Source organism: Acipenser ruthenus, chromosome 20, assembly GCF_902713425.1.
Source record: "Acipenser ruthenus chromosome 20, fAciRut3.2 maternal haplotype, whole genome shotgun sequence".
NCBI lineage: Eukaryota > Metazoa > Chordata > Actinopteri > Acipenseriformes > Acipenseridae > Acipenser > Acipenser ruthenus.
In genome coordinates, this window is record NC_081208.1 from 21,235,364 (window position 1) to 21,252,565 (window position 17,202).

A 17,202-nucleotide genomic window follows, 5' to 3' on the forward strand; every position below is an offset into this window, starting at 1 on the left:
TATTAGAAAGCAGATCTTATGGAGGCTGTGTGGTCCAGTGGTTAAAGAAAAGGGCTTGTAACCAGGAGGTCCCCGGTTCAAATCCCACCTCAGCCACTGACTCATTGTGTGACCCTGAGCAAGTCACTTAACCTCCTTGTGCTCCGTCTTTGGGGTGAGACCTAATTGTAAGTGACTCTGCAGCTGATGCATATTCTCTGTAAGTCGCCTTGGATAAAGGCGTCTGCTAAATAAACAAACAAATAATAATCTTGCTGGCGGTTCAGTTTGTTTACATTCTTTAAAGTATAGATGCTATACTATATAAAGAGCAGGTGACTGTTGCTTCAGCCATTAAAAGAATAAAGTTCTTTACAGCTTTTATCCATATTAAAGGCAGGACTAATGTATTCGAATGCTAGATAATCCTATTTTAAGTGAGGACTCAGAAAACAGTGCTTTACTTAAAGCTTTTTGTAACATCATAATACAGAGGTGGGCTAATCAACTTGGCCTGTCCTCAGCCGTGTGTGTGTGTTTGGTGAGTTCTTTATAGAACTAACTTGTTAAGATGTGTAACTAAAATGATCAGGTGGCAGCAATATGAGCTATCAGCCCTGTGCTGTATCTTCTCTGAAGTGCTCAGATTTATTATAGTTAATCAACCAGTAATTGGTCTCACACAAGTCTGTAGGGTTTTTCATTTGAATGAACCAGCATGGAGAAGGTTTAGCATGGGCTTGATTGCAAGAGCTTTACTTTTCTTTGAGCTGTTGTGTGGGTGGCTGTCAAAATGAAGTGACATGAGGGGGCTGCTAGCATATCTTACAATTGTTACAAGATATCATATTATTTTTACATACAAGTACTGTACATTATTTTTTACACATTATTTTTACATACAATTACCCATTTATACAGTTGGGTTTTTACTGGAGAAATCTAGGTAAAGTACTTTGCTCAAGGGTACAGCAGCAGTGTCCCCCATCTGGGATTGAACCCACGACCCTCCGGTCAAGAGTCCAGAACCCTAACCACTACTCCACAGATCCTGTTTTTTTTTGTTTTTGTTTTGTTGTTGTATATAAAACTGTTTCAAAGGAGAACGACAGTTTTAGAAAGGACAGACGTTACACGACTGAGCAACGTCTGTCCTTTCTAAAACTGCACGCAGGAACTGTAAATGACCTGTCTAGTGGCAGCCCTGAAGTTACAGTGACAGGCTCCACACGAGAAGTAGCTCTTTGGACTGCATGTAAAGAACAGGCTCCTGTGTTCAATTGGTAATGACTGGAGGGCCAAGATGGCTACAGAATTGACTGGACACTTTTGTACTGCTTCATATAGCATTCTACATATTCATGTATGTGCAGTTCTAGTGGTAAATGTGTAAATATAACAGCTCTTCTACAGTCGTGGATGCAACTTGCATCACAGCTGAATTAGACACATTGTGTCCTTTAAGAACCACACAGATAAAAGGCACTTCAAACCTATCTAAACCATTGCATTCATTAAATAATCTTTCCTCGGTAACCAGGCACTGCTTGACAATTCCATATGTTAATTATGAAGTTAATTTGAATGTATTGCTGCTTTGTGTCCACAGCAGAACACTGAGATTCTGAGGATTCTGCAGAAAGCTCCCGGGTGCACAGTAGTTGATGGCACACCGACACTCAAAACACCTGCAAAAGAAATATCTGTGGAAGTGCGGAAATGTAAGTTATGGCTGTTACCTCATCATGATTTGTTTTATAATGTATTCAACCCATTCAGACAGAAGCCTAATTTACAAGGGGCGGTTATTTTTACTTTATTGACTACAGTACTTATCAGGTTAATTATGGATACAAAAATGTAGTGTAGTGTTTACGGCCGCGCAGTTTATTTTGGATCATGAACAATCTGGCTGTTATTTCCATGGGTTGTGTGTCATCCTTTGTGTTTAGAACTTCAAAACGTGGCATTGTATTGTGAAATGTTGTTCTCTCCTACAGTATCTGTGCCTGTCACGTTTTTATTTCTCATGTTAATCGGTAGCGCATTCATGGAATGACATGAAAAAACAGCACACTTTAAAACAATTTAACAGGTGTTATTAGTAATCTTCATGTTTAAAACATCAGCTAAAAAATGGACAAAAAATATATAAAAACATTCAAAAATAAATTTAAAATCTCTTGCGTGGAGCTGCTTGACAAACCTTAAGTGACTGTTGCTAAAACGTACATGTTGTTTACTTCCATTCATTACATAATTCTCAAATGTCCAGTTTTGAACGAAACATGTATTTAAAAATATGATAGAATGTACTATGATATATATACTCTGTTTGCAAGCCATGCTTTTAGATTTTGTTGCATTTACTTGGTCATTTCACCTGGAGGGTGAAATTGTTCCCAGCTCTTCAATAGCTTCTTTATTGTCCATTAACCAATCAGCTGCTTCCCCTATTTACTGACATGCTTTCAGCCAGCAACGTGCTTTGACCCAGAAGACACTGCTGAGCTGAAATGACCCAGGAAATGCATGTGCAAACAGATAACCCAAGAATAAGGCATAGAAACAGATGTTTCTTTTACCAAAATAGTACTAGATAGCCTTTTTAAAATGGAAATAAATGTTTGCTCTAACACATGTTTATTTCAAAAATGCACATTTGAGACCTATTTAAATAATGGTCATGCGAAACAGGTAAGATTTATGAAATTATTTTGTTAGCTACAATTACTTTTAACTGTAGACTCGATACAATAACTGCTGGGTGTTGGGTTAGAACATGGGTTAGAACATGTTTTTCAGTGTAAATCTAATCTTTTCAAGTTGCTTTGTATGTTTCAGCTCCAGCTTCTGGGAAGCAACTTAAAGCAGTTGACGACCCCAGCAGAAGACTTGTCCAGTCAATTAATGGGTAATCTACAGTATTTACAGAAATGCGTATGTGATAAATTTTTAACAGACATTTCATATAGACTTGCTACAGTTTGTAGATTATAGTTCTTAAATTCTGTAGTGCCACCCTAAGACAAAAGGAGGAACTGCGGTCACAACAGTCAAGATACAGGTAAAAAGAAGTTGTGACGGGTGACAACAAATGCCACAATGGTGTTCAATTTAATACTGCAGTCCAATTTCATGGTTACCACAGCTTAGTCCACTTTGCTTTCTACTGTATTAGAAACCAGTCTTTGCCCCAGTTTGTGTACATGCCCTATAGCTTGATCCATAAATTCAAAAACACACAATTATAGATTAAAACTATATTGAGTTAAAACTCTTAACATTTGTCTTAACAGTTTTATCATCTATAATTAGTAAAGACTCAATTTAGAAATAATAAAAGAAACGTAATAAATTCAGTGACAAACGTTTCAGTTAGAAGTCTTTCTCCCTGTCTTCAATTGAGTAGCATTAAGTATTTCTTAATAGTTTTAACTCTAGCTGTAGTTCTCCCTTGAAACCTGCTACTTGCACAGTAGGTGGTTATACTGTATATTACATCTTCAAACTCTGTTGTGGTGTGCTTTGTTTCAAACCAAATGGGTTGTATAATCATGTACATGATGTAGTATAAGTATATATTTAGTGTGACACCAGCTACCTGCAGCTTTGAGTGTATGTTTTATTTCTTATTGGATTTGATCACATTGCCTCCTTTAATTTCAGAACACATTTTAGGAAAGCAATCGCAAGAGACAAACGTGTTCCCAGCGTCGACACCGCTCTGCTTCATCAGGTAGGGTGGATTTGTCTTGTATTTAAGCCAGTTCGAGGTTGTCCTCAAATTCGGATTCATCACTGGGATTCATAACTACCTCAAAATAGAGGCACACTTACATTTTGTCATGCTTTTGGATAATGAGAACTGCTCATCCAGTTCGGAGGAATCTAGTTCAACTGACATACAGTGGCAGATTTGAAAAACACTGTTGTGGGAATCCTTGCAATAGCAGCCTTCCTGGTGTTTTACAGATTATTGGAGACAGGAATACACTTGAGACTCGTGTTCCTTTGCTAGATTTTAATAACCCACATAATGGTACATAAAGGGGCCTTATTTTAATTATCTCCATGAACACTAGCAGTATTTAGATGCTTTATTAACCTATTCCACGTGTTGCAAATGTACTTTTTAACAGCACTGACACCTGATTGATTTGAAGACACTCATTTTTATAAATAAATATTTTGCTATCCCTGAATAGATAAGCATCCCATATTCAAATATGTTCAAAGTACAGTATTGTAATGAACAATCCAGCCCACAAGTGCAGTTTTGTCCCAAATATTATCAGTTTACCACCAATATAGGTTAACTAGAAGCGCCACAAAATCACACTTACATATTGATTTGTAACTATATTGTGTGGAAACTTGTTAGTTATAGACAGTATAAGAATCTTTCATAGGGAGACACATACAGCACATTTTCCACATGTACATACTGTTTATATAGATCAGTGATATACCTTTTCATGGTAGTGATAGCTCACATTTTATTTTTGTACGTAAAGATGCAGTGAATGTTGCCGACCATACTTATTTTGCATCAAATCTACTTTTTACAGACCATTAATTTCTTTGATGCCTATTTTAGACAAGTATAGTGTCATTTTCTACTAGGTTTTATGATCAGTTTAGTCACAGACTGAGAGGCATCCACCTTACAGTAAAACTAGGAATGGTCAAGCTGCTATGCAATGGTAATCCAAGTCAAAACTTCTGATTTGTTTAATTGTATGTTCATTATATGTCTTTGCGTTTACAATGGTTCACAATTTCTTTATATAGCTGGCAATAAAGAAGTCTGAGAAAACCAAGCTGAGACGTGCCGAGACTATAGATCAACCGTTTACAGCGACCACTAAAGGGGGAGCGACACGAAACACTAAGGTTGTCAGTGCTCGGACTAAAACCCTGAGTCGCAGCCACACGGCCACTGAGGAACGCATGCCTGACTGCGCGGGGGAAAACTGCGTGGAGCCAGAAGACTTCTTTGACTCTCCGCATAAAGTCAACGGACACGCAAGCACATGCGACCGCACACACAATACAAACCAGAGAATGAACTGTGCTGAAATAAATCCACGGGAAATGAAAGAACTAACTCTGAAAAGCGAGCCGGGGAGCTTTTCTGAAGAAGACTCTAGTGAGGAGCAGTCCTCCTCGTCCCTTGCTAGCCTTGTCTCTCAGCAAGTCTGTAATACAGAGCAGGCAGTAGATCACCAAGGGACAGGCCACTAAACAACAGGAACGCCACTGTATTTGACCCAGCAAGCAAACTACCTTTTAAAGTCAAGGTCTAGATAGTGAATTTTCAATAGGTAATTAAGCGTCAATTTCATGAGCCTAATCACAATGCTTCAAGTGGCTATAGCCAACACAATAATTCCATAAATGAAAGTTGTACAATTCAGGTCTCCACGTCATGTCAGTTTTAAAAGAAACTTGTGTTCTGGAAGCATGTATTTTAATTAAAAAAAATAATATCTGGTAATCTACTAGGCTAAAGGGAATGTTTTCAGGCTTTTTAAGCGAGTCTTTCCTTGGTCATTTCACCTGGAGCGTATCCCCCACCCCTTTTAAATACTTTATTCCTGTCATTAACCAACCAGGTGTTTGCCCTAATGACTGACATGTTTGACCCAGAAGGAAATGAAGCACTACCTGAAAGCAAGATGTGCAACGTTTTTAGTTTACCAGATATATATTTTGTTGACCATGAAAATACATGTTGGATATATTTCTCTATTAGAGAACTACTTTCATATATGAAGTGTCTATATGAAAATAGATCATACAAAAATGATGTATACCTTGAGACAGGTTGTGGTGTGCTGGTGAGTGGAGTTATTTTTCTGCAGAGGTCTGCAGTGTTGAAAGTTTTGATCAATTATTAAAGTTTGATATTAATTTAACCAAAGTCTTGAAAAGGTTAGGATGAATACCATATTGTATTTAATTAATCAAAACCAACTCATATAGTCAGTATGGCTGTATGTGTCTTGTATAAAGAAGTCGTTTGGCTAAGCAAGTTCTGGAATAATAAAACGTATTTAATTAATTGCATTTTTTTTTTTTTTTTTAAGAAATTGGTGAAATATAAATTGTGTACAACTCAAAGCACTTTTTCGTCTTAATATCAAGCCTCAGAAAAGGGACGGTCATATTCCTAGTGTGGGATCATGATAATCTTTCTGGCCATTGCTTCCTGCACCGGCAATAGGATTGGTGCTACTATGTAAAAAAGAGAAAATAATTTGTTGAATTTATTGGGCTAAAATGTAGAAAATGTACAGGGGTTGTAGAAAAAAAGAAAAAAAAGTTTTCCTTTTTAATCAATTATCACAAATGGTGTCACAATTCTATTTTATCCTTAAACAAACTCACATTATAGGCATTTCATATGTCTATTAATAATAGGAATATTAAAAATGCTCATCTATAAGCATTAACATAGTCACCCAATCTATTTAGTTGCATCTCCAATTTTAGAGGCTACTCTGTGGAATCCTGCAGATTAAAAATAAAGAGAACTGATTGGATCCGATATTCACAGCACAATTCTTAATTCGGTGAAAGGGTGATTTTGAAATGATTTATAAAAAAATAAAATAAAAATTCAAATGTGATTAATCAAACAGGTCTTTAACAGCCCTTGTGAATGGGGCCCCAGTAGTTCAAGTGTGTTTTTAAAAGAATGTCTTCTAAAGCAACACCTGCAAAGTAATGCCTTTATTTTACCCGCTCCTGTCGTATCTGAATTCTGGGGTCTCAAAAGCTTACAGTGACTTGCAAGATCCAACTTGGATTTAACATTTTTAGCAAAAATAGTATTGTGCCTCGTTTTCAGTCCTGCGCCTCGTTTTCAGTCCTGCTTCCAGGTTCGTTGCCAGTGTGGCACATTGGCATACACAGTAAAGTGATGCAACACCCCTGCTTAGATAGTGAAAATGCTAAATCCTTCACAATGTTACTGCTATACTGAATGTGCAATCATAGCATTCTGTGAATTATACACTTGGATTACTGGATTAAAAGATGCAGTTTGATTTTGTTCTTAGTGTCCTGCCTTTTTGCTATGAAAAATACTTTCCACCAGCTCTTAGTTTGATTCTCTGTACATATATAAAAAAAAAAGGTAGATTTTATTAACACATATTTTTTTACACTTCTGCTTAGGTGTTTATTTGTCTTTTTTTTTCTTTTCTTTTGGGGGAAACTAATTGTTCTTATGCAGTGAATGTGCCTTATTTAATTTGTGCCAAATTATTAAAATGGATATAATTAAATTAAATGAAAATGTAGTGATCATTTTGCTTTTGTATCATTTTGCAATTGTTTAAAACTAATCATGGCTGTGTACGAGTAGGACGAGAGGCCATTTATCGAATCAAGAGTATGTTTAGAAAAGAAGGTTACTGTAGGAAGCACTTTGTTACACAGATAGTTATAATGTATATCATTTTGTTGTTAATTCGGTGGTTAGAATGCAGCAATAGGCCACAATTGTTATGTTTTTTTGTGTGGTCTTCACATAACCAAAACAGCAATTAAAAGTACTGTGAAACACCTGGTACGATTTTAGTATGCAGCTCCTGGATTAATGTGCCATTTACACCATAGGTCTATTGTGATGTCCTGATAGTTTTGTACACTACAAGAAAAAACATGTACTTACACATCTTTATTGTAGTGCAAACCAACTGAAACTCTAGTTTGTGTTTTAATTGGCTCATCTGGCACCAACATCTGTACAGTATATGTATCATGCTGACCAGAGCACTAATCTATTTTGAATACTCTAGGAAGAACATTTTTCAGCGTCAACAAATTTAACATGCCGTAGCTCCCTGCAAAAGAAAACACAGCATTACTGAGAAATAAACAAACAGATAAACTGTAACCAATTATAACAACCGCCACCTGAACGTAGTGTGCCAATGTTAAAAAAAATGAAAAATTCATAAAACTTTGACACAACTAATGAGCGAATGTTTTGTGAATAGAGCCCAAGTATTGCAACACTGATTGATTGCTTACAGCTAATGACACAAAACTATTGTTAGCCACAAGGATAGACACAAAGCAACTTACCCAGAATTTATATCGACAGCAATTAAATATCCCAACATCAGCCCTTGAGCGTCCTCTTGTGTCCACATGACTGCACATGCTCCCAGTTTGAAAGCTCATGCTCATGATACGTGAAGGACAAAGGCACTTACTGCCAGGACAGCCACCCCTCAATCCTGACTAGAACAACCATGTTATTCCATCGGTCACGCAAAGACTGTGTTAGGAATTCTGTTTTTTAGAGTTGGGGGGGGGGGGGGAACGATGGGTTTAGTGCAGAGGTTTAAAAAAAGAAAAAATCCACTGGAGGCCCTAATTTTTCTTCTTGCCCATTTATCCCTAGATTCTTATATAGCTACAGGTAGAAGTAAAAATGTACGTCTACATCGGAAAAGACTGACAAGCACTTTTTTTGTATCCCCAGATTCTGCTACTCGCATTAAAGAACGTCTTAAAGTTTATTCACAAGTGATTTGCAATTTTCTAAATGCATGTTCTACATTTGGTTGCTGAAGTTCTATCAAGTTGCAACCTGTCCAGTAGCCCAAGAACACATTCTGTAATGCTGTTTTTTTCCCCCTATGAAGTGTTGTATAACCCCCTTTTCTATTTCCCAGTTTAAAGCAAAAATCACCAGGATATTATGATCACTTTTAGACCGCAGTTTAGGCTCTTCATAAACACACACCCGTTATCTTGCAGTCAGCTTGAGGAGAAGAATCCAGCGCAGTGCATCCTTCATTGTAATTCAGTGTTAAACAAAAACAAAACAGCAATTTTTTTTTTTTTTTATAAAACAACAAAGGGACTTCTAAAATTGGCTGCGATATTTATTTAGCAGTCTCTAAAAACATAGCTGCAGCACCAACAAATATTGCATTTTATTTATGGCAAAAGGTCAAATCGCCATGAAAAGGAAACTTAACACAGAGTTCCAAATCCGAGGAAATGGACAGGACCACTGTCCCCAAAAGCACACTCCGCATGCAGAATTGCCAACAGAATACAAAAGCTTCAATCCACCAGCCTTCTCTCACGCTTTCAACCATCTGTCTGAGCAGTTACCAAACGTAACTCTAATCATCGCCCTCCTCGTCAGAATCCAGAACTCTTCGCCTGTTAAACTGAAAAGAGAAAAACACAATCAAAGTATACATTACTGTAGCACCTGTTACAGCCTTGGCAATTCACTTGCTTCAAAAGAAATCTTCTGATTGAGATCGGTAAGCTACAATATATAAAATGATTACATTAATAGTGTAGTTTAAAATGTACTAATGCATTAGACTTTTGCATTTGACTTGAAAGTGACGCTTTTTTCAACAACATACAGTAGCATACATCCCCCGCCACGGCTGGAAATTCAAAATTAGAGCCAACGGTATGCTGAACAAATTGTTGACTGGGACAGTATGTACAGAATAAGAATGAATAAGCGATTCTCCAGATATGTGCAAAAATAGAACATGTGACATACAGACTGAAGGATGTAAGAGCAGACACTGCATATATCCCCAGAATGGTACTCTCTCAACCACTTAAACTAAATAATGTTTCATGACTATTGACATTGATGTTTCATGACACTGGAAGTGTTGAGTGAGCAGTTCATTCACTCTTACCTTGACTGTCATCTTCTTCTCTGTCTGCTGGCTGACCTTTTCAAGGATTTCTATCAACCCTGGTTCTGAAATCTTAAAAAAAAAAAAAAAAAAAGTCAGTAAAATGCAATGCTTCAAACAATTATTCAAAGAGGTGGAAAAACCACAAATCCTATATTGAAATAATGGCCTAACACAGCTTTATGGCAGTACAAACACATGATCAATGTTTTTTTTTTGTTCCTCTAGATTTACATTTGCAGTATAAACTGTAGTTGCTATGGTTAGATTGAAAATAGGCACATTGTATTCAATAAATCAATCAATCAAATACAATTATTTCATATTTACCACCGTTTTAATACATTTTACCCAGAACATAATTACACAAGTACAATGCAAATCATAATCAGACACTAAGAATTGGGTTCTAGTTCTAAAATGACTAAGAATGAGATACGTCACACATCCTAACAGTTTGACATTTTTCCACATTCCAGGAGCGTTCCATGTTTAACCCTTTCATGCATGGCAACCGCTTATGGGGATGGATTAAAATTAAATAGAAAATAACTTTGTCTTTGTAAGGGGACATATGGAAGACTCAAATGCATTATGACCTCATATGAAGATGCAATTCTTTCCCCATATAAAGCAATTGTGTCTGAAATGACCTTTTCAGCTATTTACAATATTTCCTGTGTTAAGGTTGACTAAATAGTGGCACAAAACTAGGAAATACGTGGTGCAGTTTTTTGTTCTTTATGGAATAAACCCTGAAATGGTGTAAATGGGTGGAATGGCACTTCAAGTTCAAAGCAAAATAGGTCCTTACTTTTCCTCCAAGCTGTCCGCATCTTGCCATCTGTATGAGGTAATTCTCCACAGCTTTGGCTTTATCTGGCTTCACAAGTGCCAAGTTACTCACTAGAAGGGAATCCGAAAAAATATTTGAAATAAAGAGAGAGCGAAGTCGAGTCATAGCTGTCTCTATGGGTTACAAATGTGTGTTTACAAGTCTTGTTGTCTTGTGACCTTTGAACTCGACCAGCTCCACTGGCTACAGCACAGAGCAGGTGGAGCCAGCAGAGTTGAAAAGCCCCAATATCACATGGCAGAACACAAACTGCAAGCAACATGGCAGTGAGTTACACGGAACGAAAGATGAACAGTACTCAGAGCTACTCAATAAACATCCAAAAAGGGAGGGGGTATGAAAACTGCTTTTGATGTTATATTCCTTTAGAACAGAACTTCTGGGAGAATATTTTTGGCTTTAAATAAAGTGGTAGTGGTAAAATTGAAGGACATGAATGAAGAACTGTTGCATGCACTGTAAATGTATAGAAAGACAACAATTAAACTGTATACTTACATCTACCACGGGCAGACTGATCAAGAACTTGAGCCAGAATACTGTTTCTCATGTCAGCATCTCTGTAAATAAAATGTGTCAGTAACAGACAATGCTCTATTTTCTACCCACAGAATAAATTGAAAAACACTGTGTACGACCGTTTGAGTAGTAATTGATTCTCATGCTGATGTAAGCAAGAATAGCAGGCTTGCTACAGTACATTAGCACAGTGGTGCGCAACAGGGTTGGGGTCAATTCCGACATTAGAACTAATATGACTGACTGTAGGTGACAGCATGGAACTTGTGCACCTGGAAGCTGTCACTGGGTGTGAGTAAATGTTATACTGAACTTCCCATGTGCAGAACACTACAAATGATACTTTTACCTCTGTTTTGCCTCTTGCTGAGACTGCTGATCCCGAGGTGAATCCTAAACACAAGAAAGTAGAGAGTTAGGACTTTCTTAGGTTAACTTACCTGATGCTGTACGAGGCATCACTGCAGTATACATTAGAGGCATAAAGTAACAGCCAAAATAACACTCTGCAGTCTTATAGCAATACATTATTAGCAAATAAACTTCGTTCCAATGAAAAGGAGCGAGGGAGAAGTCAGTACACAGGTTCCACCCCTGACCCTTCTACCAGTGCAGCCAATATAAGCAGGCATCAGCACATTCATAATAGCTGGACCTAAAACAGCTACTATGCACACACCTTCAGGAATCCACTTACAGGGTAAAGCTATAACAAACTGATAAATGGCATTATCCAAAACCTACTTGACTTCGATTCAGTCAGGTCACATTGCTATGGAAGAGCCTTAGGGCCATGGGAGAAAAAAAAATAAAAAACTAGAAATTTTGTCTTTACAGCTCAAAATTTCGACATTTTACAACCAGCTGGGTCATGGGAAAAGCCGAAGGAGGCAGAACTCGGAAATCTTGCTGACTGCACTTCTGCCTGAAGGGTCCGGGTTTTAATAAAGAAAATGCCCTTTAAAGTCAAAATTTCAAGTTTTATTTTTTTTTCACCCATGGCCCTAGGGCTGTTCCATACATTACAACCTTTTATGTTACAGATGGAAGTAAACATTTCACAGAGTGGTACAGCATTTTGACTTCAGCTTCATCTTTTGATACCCCCCACACTTTACAGGAGGTAGGCTGTGAACTGTGCATTATATGAAGAGTCACTTACAATAGGTTAGACATTGATATAACATCCCATCCGCAGGATGGAGCACAAGGAGGTTAAGCAACTTGCTCAGGGTCACACAGTGAGTCAGTCAGTGGCAGAGGTGGGATTTTAACAGGTGGCCTGGTTACAAGCCCTGGACTAACCACTGGACCACACTGCCTCCTTTAGGCCTATATTGTAGCCTTATATAAATAGTGGCTGAAATGTTACACACTAGAACAAACCTAGAGTAATTACTGCCCGAAATCTTTAATATTCAACCTACCAATGCATCTGCAATTACATTTTGAGGTAGTGAATAAACATTCTTAAAATTCAAAATGATGAATTCTGTGGTACTGTAGGGCCAATCACGTTTCAGGCTTAAAGTGTCAGCCTGTCAAATTTCACAAAATTATTTGTTTCGAGGGATACACGTAGATGCACATCACAGTCGCGTACCTCCGCATCAGTTGTGTTTCTCTACGACTCGTTATTTGCACACGTCTGTGAAAATGGAGTCGCTTTCCAGTGTCAAAACATAAAATGCATGTGTATTTATGTGCAGTAATATACATGTGTATTTTCATACAGAAAACAGAATAAACGAGCCGCCACACAAGCGTATAATTGTTTATTTCATTCTCTGTCCCTCCATGTATGGTTCTTCAGTCTATGGTAGGTATACAAGTCGGGAACGTATGTGTTTTTAATCTGTGTAATATAATGTCCCTAATTACATATATGAGAATATATGTTTTATTATATATAACATGTCTGTTCTGTGTATGTGATGATGCGTGGTTTAGCTGCCTTAGGCCCCCGTGCACACCATGCCTGTGTTGTATATGAATGAATTCAATGTTCTTACATAAAAATGGGTGGTAATTTATTTTTCTCTAATTTATTTTTGTCTTACCCCATGTTTAGCTTGTAGCTCGGACAGCCGTTGCCGCCTGAGCGTCTCCAATTCTTCATCAGCCATTCTTGTATGTCGACAAACAGACAAATCAAACTTCAGTAACTAACGCAAAACGTCGCGTACAGTAAGACTGAAGCAGCAGGGCCCACCTCTAGGCGTCGTTAATTGAATTCCGAAATACACCGGTAACATGAAGCCAAGGGAAAACCAATCGAAACCAAGTGAAGTTCACAAAGATAAATTAAATCCAAGATAAACAAGCACACAGTGACATATGTACTATCATTATGTTTCACTGCTTTGGATGCATATACGACTTATGTAAGTTTATATAATATAAAGACTAAAAGCTACAAACAATAATAATTCAAAAAATAACCTAATGAAAGTAATTCTACTGTTGTGATAGAAAATCTGTAGTGGTTTGTAATAATCGGTAATAGACCTTAGTGGGCTGCTGCGACTTCTGGATAATAAGTGTTATTACAAGGACCTTTTGTGTCCCCCGTGCTTTTTCTGCATGATTTTCTGACAGCTGATTATGTGACTGACAGGTGGCACTGCAGCTAGAAGGGAGTTGCAAAGGCTGCTGGGAGATAGAGTTCTTGCAGTAACGAATGTGTCCTATGTGTGTAAATCATTATTATTAATGAATTAATTTCTTAGCAGACGCCCTTATCCAGGGTGACTTACAATTCTATCACATTATTTTTCACATACAATTACTCATTTATATAGTTGGGTTTTCACTGGAGCAATCTAGGTGAAGTACCTTGCTCAAGGGTACAGCAGCAGTGTCCTACCTGGGATTGAACCCACGGCTCAGGAGACCAGAGCCCTAACTACTACTCCACACTGCTGCGTTATGGGTTGGTAAGCAAATACAGATGACAAGTTTGAGAAACAGAGTTTGACAGACTTCAAATAGGCAATTAAAATAATGGCAAAAAAGGTGCTTGTTTGTTTGTTTTTTAGATGTCTTATAGATACATTCAGAAGATATAACAATCCAATGGCTTTTCTTTTTTTACCATTTGTTAGCAGCAAACAGACACAATAATGTTATGAAAGGCGGCTTCCTAACCATAAGCCTAGCTTTAATCAGAATTGCCATCAGAATTGGTGACCCTGAATTAGAAATGCAAAAGTCCTGCTGAAGTGTGTTGCTGTTAGGTTGAAGTTATGTCTAATGCACACAACAATAAACTCAGATAATACACAAATTCGAACATTCAAGTATGCTGGCATTTATGATATTTTCTTTTTTTTTAAAAAGTGCACGTTCCATATCTCCATTGACATACAATTACAATAACCACCAGGAATTAGCAGAGAAAAAAAAGAATAATCTATGGTCATTTTCTCTTCTGTTTCCTGTATTATTACTTATCCTCATTTAAAGAACAAATCAATACAGTCACCAAATTCAAAGTAAAAATAAAGGTTGGGAACAGCTGTTGAACTGCAATGCTTTGACTTAATGTTATAGGATATGGGGCAGCAGTGTGGAGTAGTGGTTAGGGCTCTGGACTCTTGACCGGAGGGTTGTGGGTTCAATCAACAGTGGGGGGACACTACTGTTGTACCCTTGAGCAAGGTACTTTACCTAGATTGCTCCAGTAAAAACCCACCTGTATAAATGGGTAATTGTATGTAAAAATAATGTGATATCTGTATAATGTGATATCTTGTAACAATTGTAAGTCGCCCTGGATAAGGGCGTCTGCTAAGAAATAAATAATAATAATAGGATAAAGATCACTATTCAGCAGGTGAATGACCTACCCACACACACACATATATATAAACAAATATATTTAGAAACATTTGAAACTTTTTCTACCATCTTAAAACTTTTTTTTTTTAGTATTTTTGTTGCTATTGTTTAATTTCTGAGTATCATATTGATAAACTATTTTTCCATCAAATTTTGAGACAGATGTTTAATTGCAGACATACTGATAACACAACTATAAATATTTACAGACTTGTTTTACAAATACTGCCCTAGATTTGAAGATCCCTTAAATGTTTAAGAGCTCTTCACATTCAAATATGTCCTTATTTAATCGAAAGTAAAATTGTTTGAACAAGCCTTGGTTATTATCTGTGCCAAAATGCATTGCAAATGTAATAGGTACCCTTACACCTTCTGCAATGGTCTTCTCGTTGTAGAATCCTCCAACCTTGTTCTGAGTGATTAACGTTGATATGTCAACTGTTGGCCCTGCCCAAGAGCGCTCGGGACAGTCTGAAATTTGCACATGGCTAATTTGATTACCACAGTACCTCACTGAGGCACACATACGCTGCATCATTTTATGGCCATCATCTGACATTCTGGCAATGATCAACTAACGAAAAGACTGTCAACACTATATGACAAAAAAAAAGTACCCAGAGAGAATGAATACCTTTATGCAGAGGACTTGCAAGCAAATTTACATTGCAGTAGCTGCATTTACTATAGGGGTGTGTACCCCAAGCACTGCATTGTGGGTGTTGTTAACATTTGTGAAAATAAAAACTACAAATACAGACAGCCTTTTATTGTCAAAACATTAGTGTAGTGGCGATAGGCTTGTTAATGCAGGAGATGGGACAACCCTGAAAGCAGCCCTTACCTCCGTGTTCCTCAGCAGCCTGATTATTTGTTTGTTTACTCGTATTTGAAGATACGCATCCAGGTTGTTGAACAAAGTCATATTATCTTGTTTACAGCAACAACCTGTAGGTGGCAGTAGAGACTTACAGTACGTACCATAGAAAACAGCATATGAAATTGCTCAATAATACTGCCTGCGCTGGGCAGTGTCTGAGAAAAAAAGAAAACATATTTAAAACCTGTGAGTCATATACCTGTTTCACCAGAGCAAGTCTAAAAAATCGCTTATTAAGAGGTTGTGATACATAAATGACCTACTTTAGTACTGTATTGTTACCATTCTGCACTGCATACTATAGTATAATTTTGTTTTTGTGTTTTGATGTTTTTTGGACGGTACAACAGTATTTTTTTTATCTGCTTGCATCTAATAGCAAATAGCATTGTCTTGTTTTATTTTACAGACATATATGAATTGTAATTTTAAAGGTTATCTTTGAACATTGTGTGATGTCCTGTTGCAGAATGGATTGTAGAGAGCAGATATAAACAGCGGTATGGGGTCTTAGTTTGATATTGAAAGGAGATGAGAATGTGGTAAAGTTGATAACGTAAGTAATGAGGCAAAACTTTGGTTATAGAGTCAAGGAAAATAGGCTTCACCAGAGGCAAAACGAAAATAAAGATTGATTAACAGAAAAACAGTAAGGGGCTTTTTGTCCAACCCAAGTATGTGTTCTAATTTCAAAGGGTGGCTTGCAATATGTATTGCATTTTGCCCACAATGTCCTTATAAAATGGAATTACGTACAACAAAGAACGTTATATTTCAAATAAGATATGCTGGGTCAGGAACTGTCCTCCATTAATCTGTACATCACTCAATGACTGCTAGCATCGTCACAGATGGAGCTGCACATCCCATTTACCATATGCTGTTTCATTTGATAACATTGGCAAATGGGTTCCATTGAGAAAGTGGGCCACTACTAGAGCAGCACGCATAGTGACAGATATGGGGATAATAATTGAGTTGGAGCTGGAATAAAAAACCTACATAAAAGAATAATCTACAAATGTGCAAATATGGCACCCAGGAGCTGTGCAGACAGGGTGGCATAATACTAGGCATGTTCTCTCACATTGGTGTGGGCATCTTAAAGACTGTTAATAGAAAAGAGGATATGACATGTCCATTACTATATACGGTTTACTGGGCACAAGGTAATCGGCAGCTGTATTTTCCCCATCACCAGAGGAGCGCCTAGAAATGAAACAGGCAGTGCACAGTGTGTGCAGGCCATGATACTGGAAGGGACTCAGATGATCAGCTAGATCAAGATGGTTAAGCAATCCGCCTGCTGGTTGTGGTCCCACAATCCCAGCTAGGCCGGTCCACCATCTTGGACTGGCTCACAAATGAACTAGGCTTGCCACCTGTCCCTGTTTTCCCAGGATTTAAATATGCCTTCCCAGGAC

At 37.5% G+C, this 17,202-nt stretch overlaps 2 protein-coding genes across 6 annotated transcripts in view; one reads left to right on the forward strand and one right to left on the reverse strand.

Annotated features, from left to right (window-relative positions):
* The window catches only part of LOC117425611 (ankyrin repeat domain-containing protein 27), a 51,816-nt gene extending 44,257 nt beyond the window's left edge, over positions 1–7,559 (forward strand). For 3 of the 5 annotated variants that reach the window (XM_034042682.3, XM_058993633.1, XM_034042680.3), the window contains exons 26-29: positions 1,589–1,700; positions 2,824–2,893; positions 3,649–3,718; positions 4,774–7,559. In XM_034042682.3, the coding sequence (XP_033898573.3) occupies positions 1,589–1,700; positions 2,824–2,893; positions 3,649–3,718; positions 4,774–5,226 (705 nt within the window). In that variant the 3' untranslated portion in view covers positions 5,227–7,559. The remainder of the gene's footprint in view (positions 1–1,588; positions 1,701–2,823; positions 2,894–3,648; positions 3,719–4,773) is intronic. The other 2 variants (XM_034042684.3, XM_034042681.3) reach the window with 1 other exon arrangement.
* A 1,316-nt stretch (positions 7,560–8,875) lies between these two features.
* Positions 8,876–13,300, reverse strand: LOC117425612 (programmed cell death protein 5-like). Its single transcript, XM_034042685.3, has 6 exons — positions 13,116–13,300; positions 11,405–11,448; positions 11,035–11,096; positions 10,495–10,586; positions 9,681–9,752; positions 8,876–9,182 (listed from the first exon to the last, which is right to left on the reverse strand). Exons 1-6 carry the CDS (start codon positions 13,179–13,181, stop codon positions 9,135–9,137), a joined length of 384 nt encoding a protein of 127 aa, XP_033898576.1. The 5' UTR covers positions 13,182–13,300; the 3' UTR covers positions 8,876–9,134.
* Positions 13,301–17,202: the final 3,902 nt, after the last annotated feature.

Excerpts from the sequence above, each read along its gene's own strand:
- LOC117425612 (XM_034042685.3), bottom strand. The coding sequence starts at position 13,181 with ATGGCTGATGAAGAATTGGAGACGCTCAGGCGGCAACGGCTGTCCGAG. Across the intron at positions 10,587-11,034 it reads TCAGTCTGCCCGTGGTAGAT|TGAGTAACTTGGCACTTGTG; the intron begins GTAAGTATACAG and ends ATTCCCTTCTAG. Across the intron at positions 9,183-9,680 it reads AGAAGAAGATGACAGTCAAG|TTTAACAGGCGAAGAGTTCT; the intron begins GTAAGAGTGAAT and ends TTCTCTTTTCAG.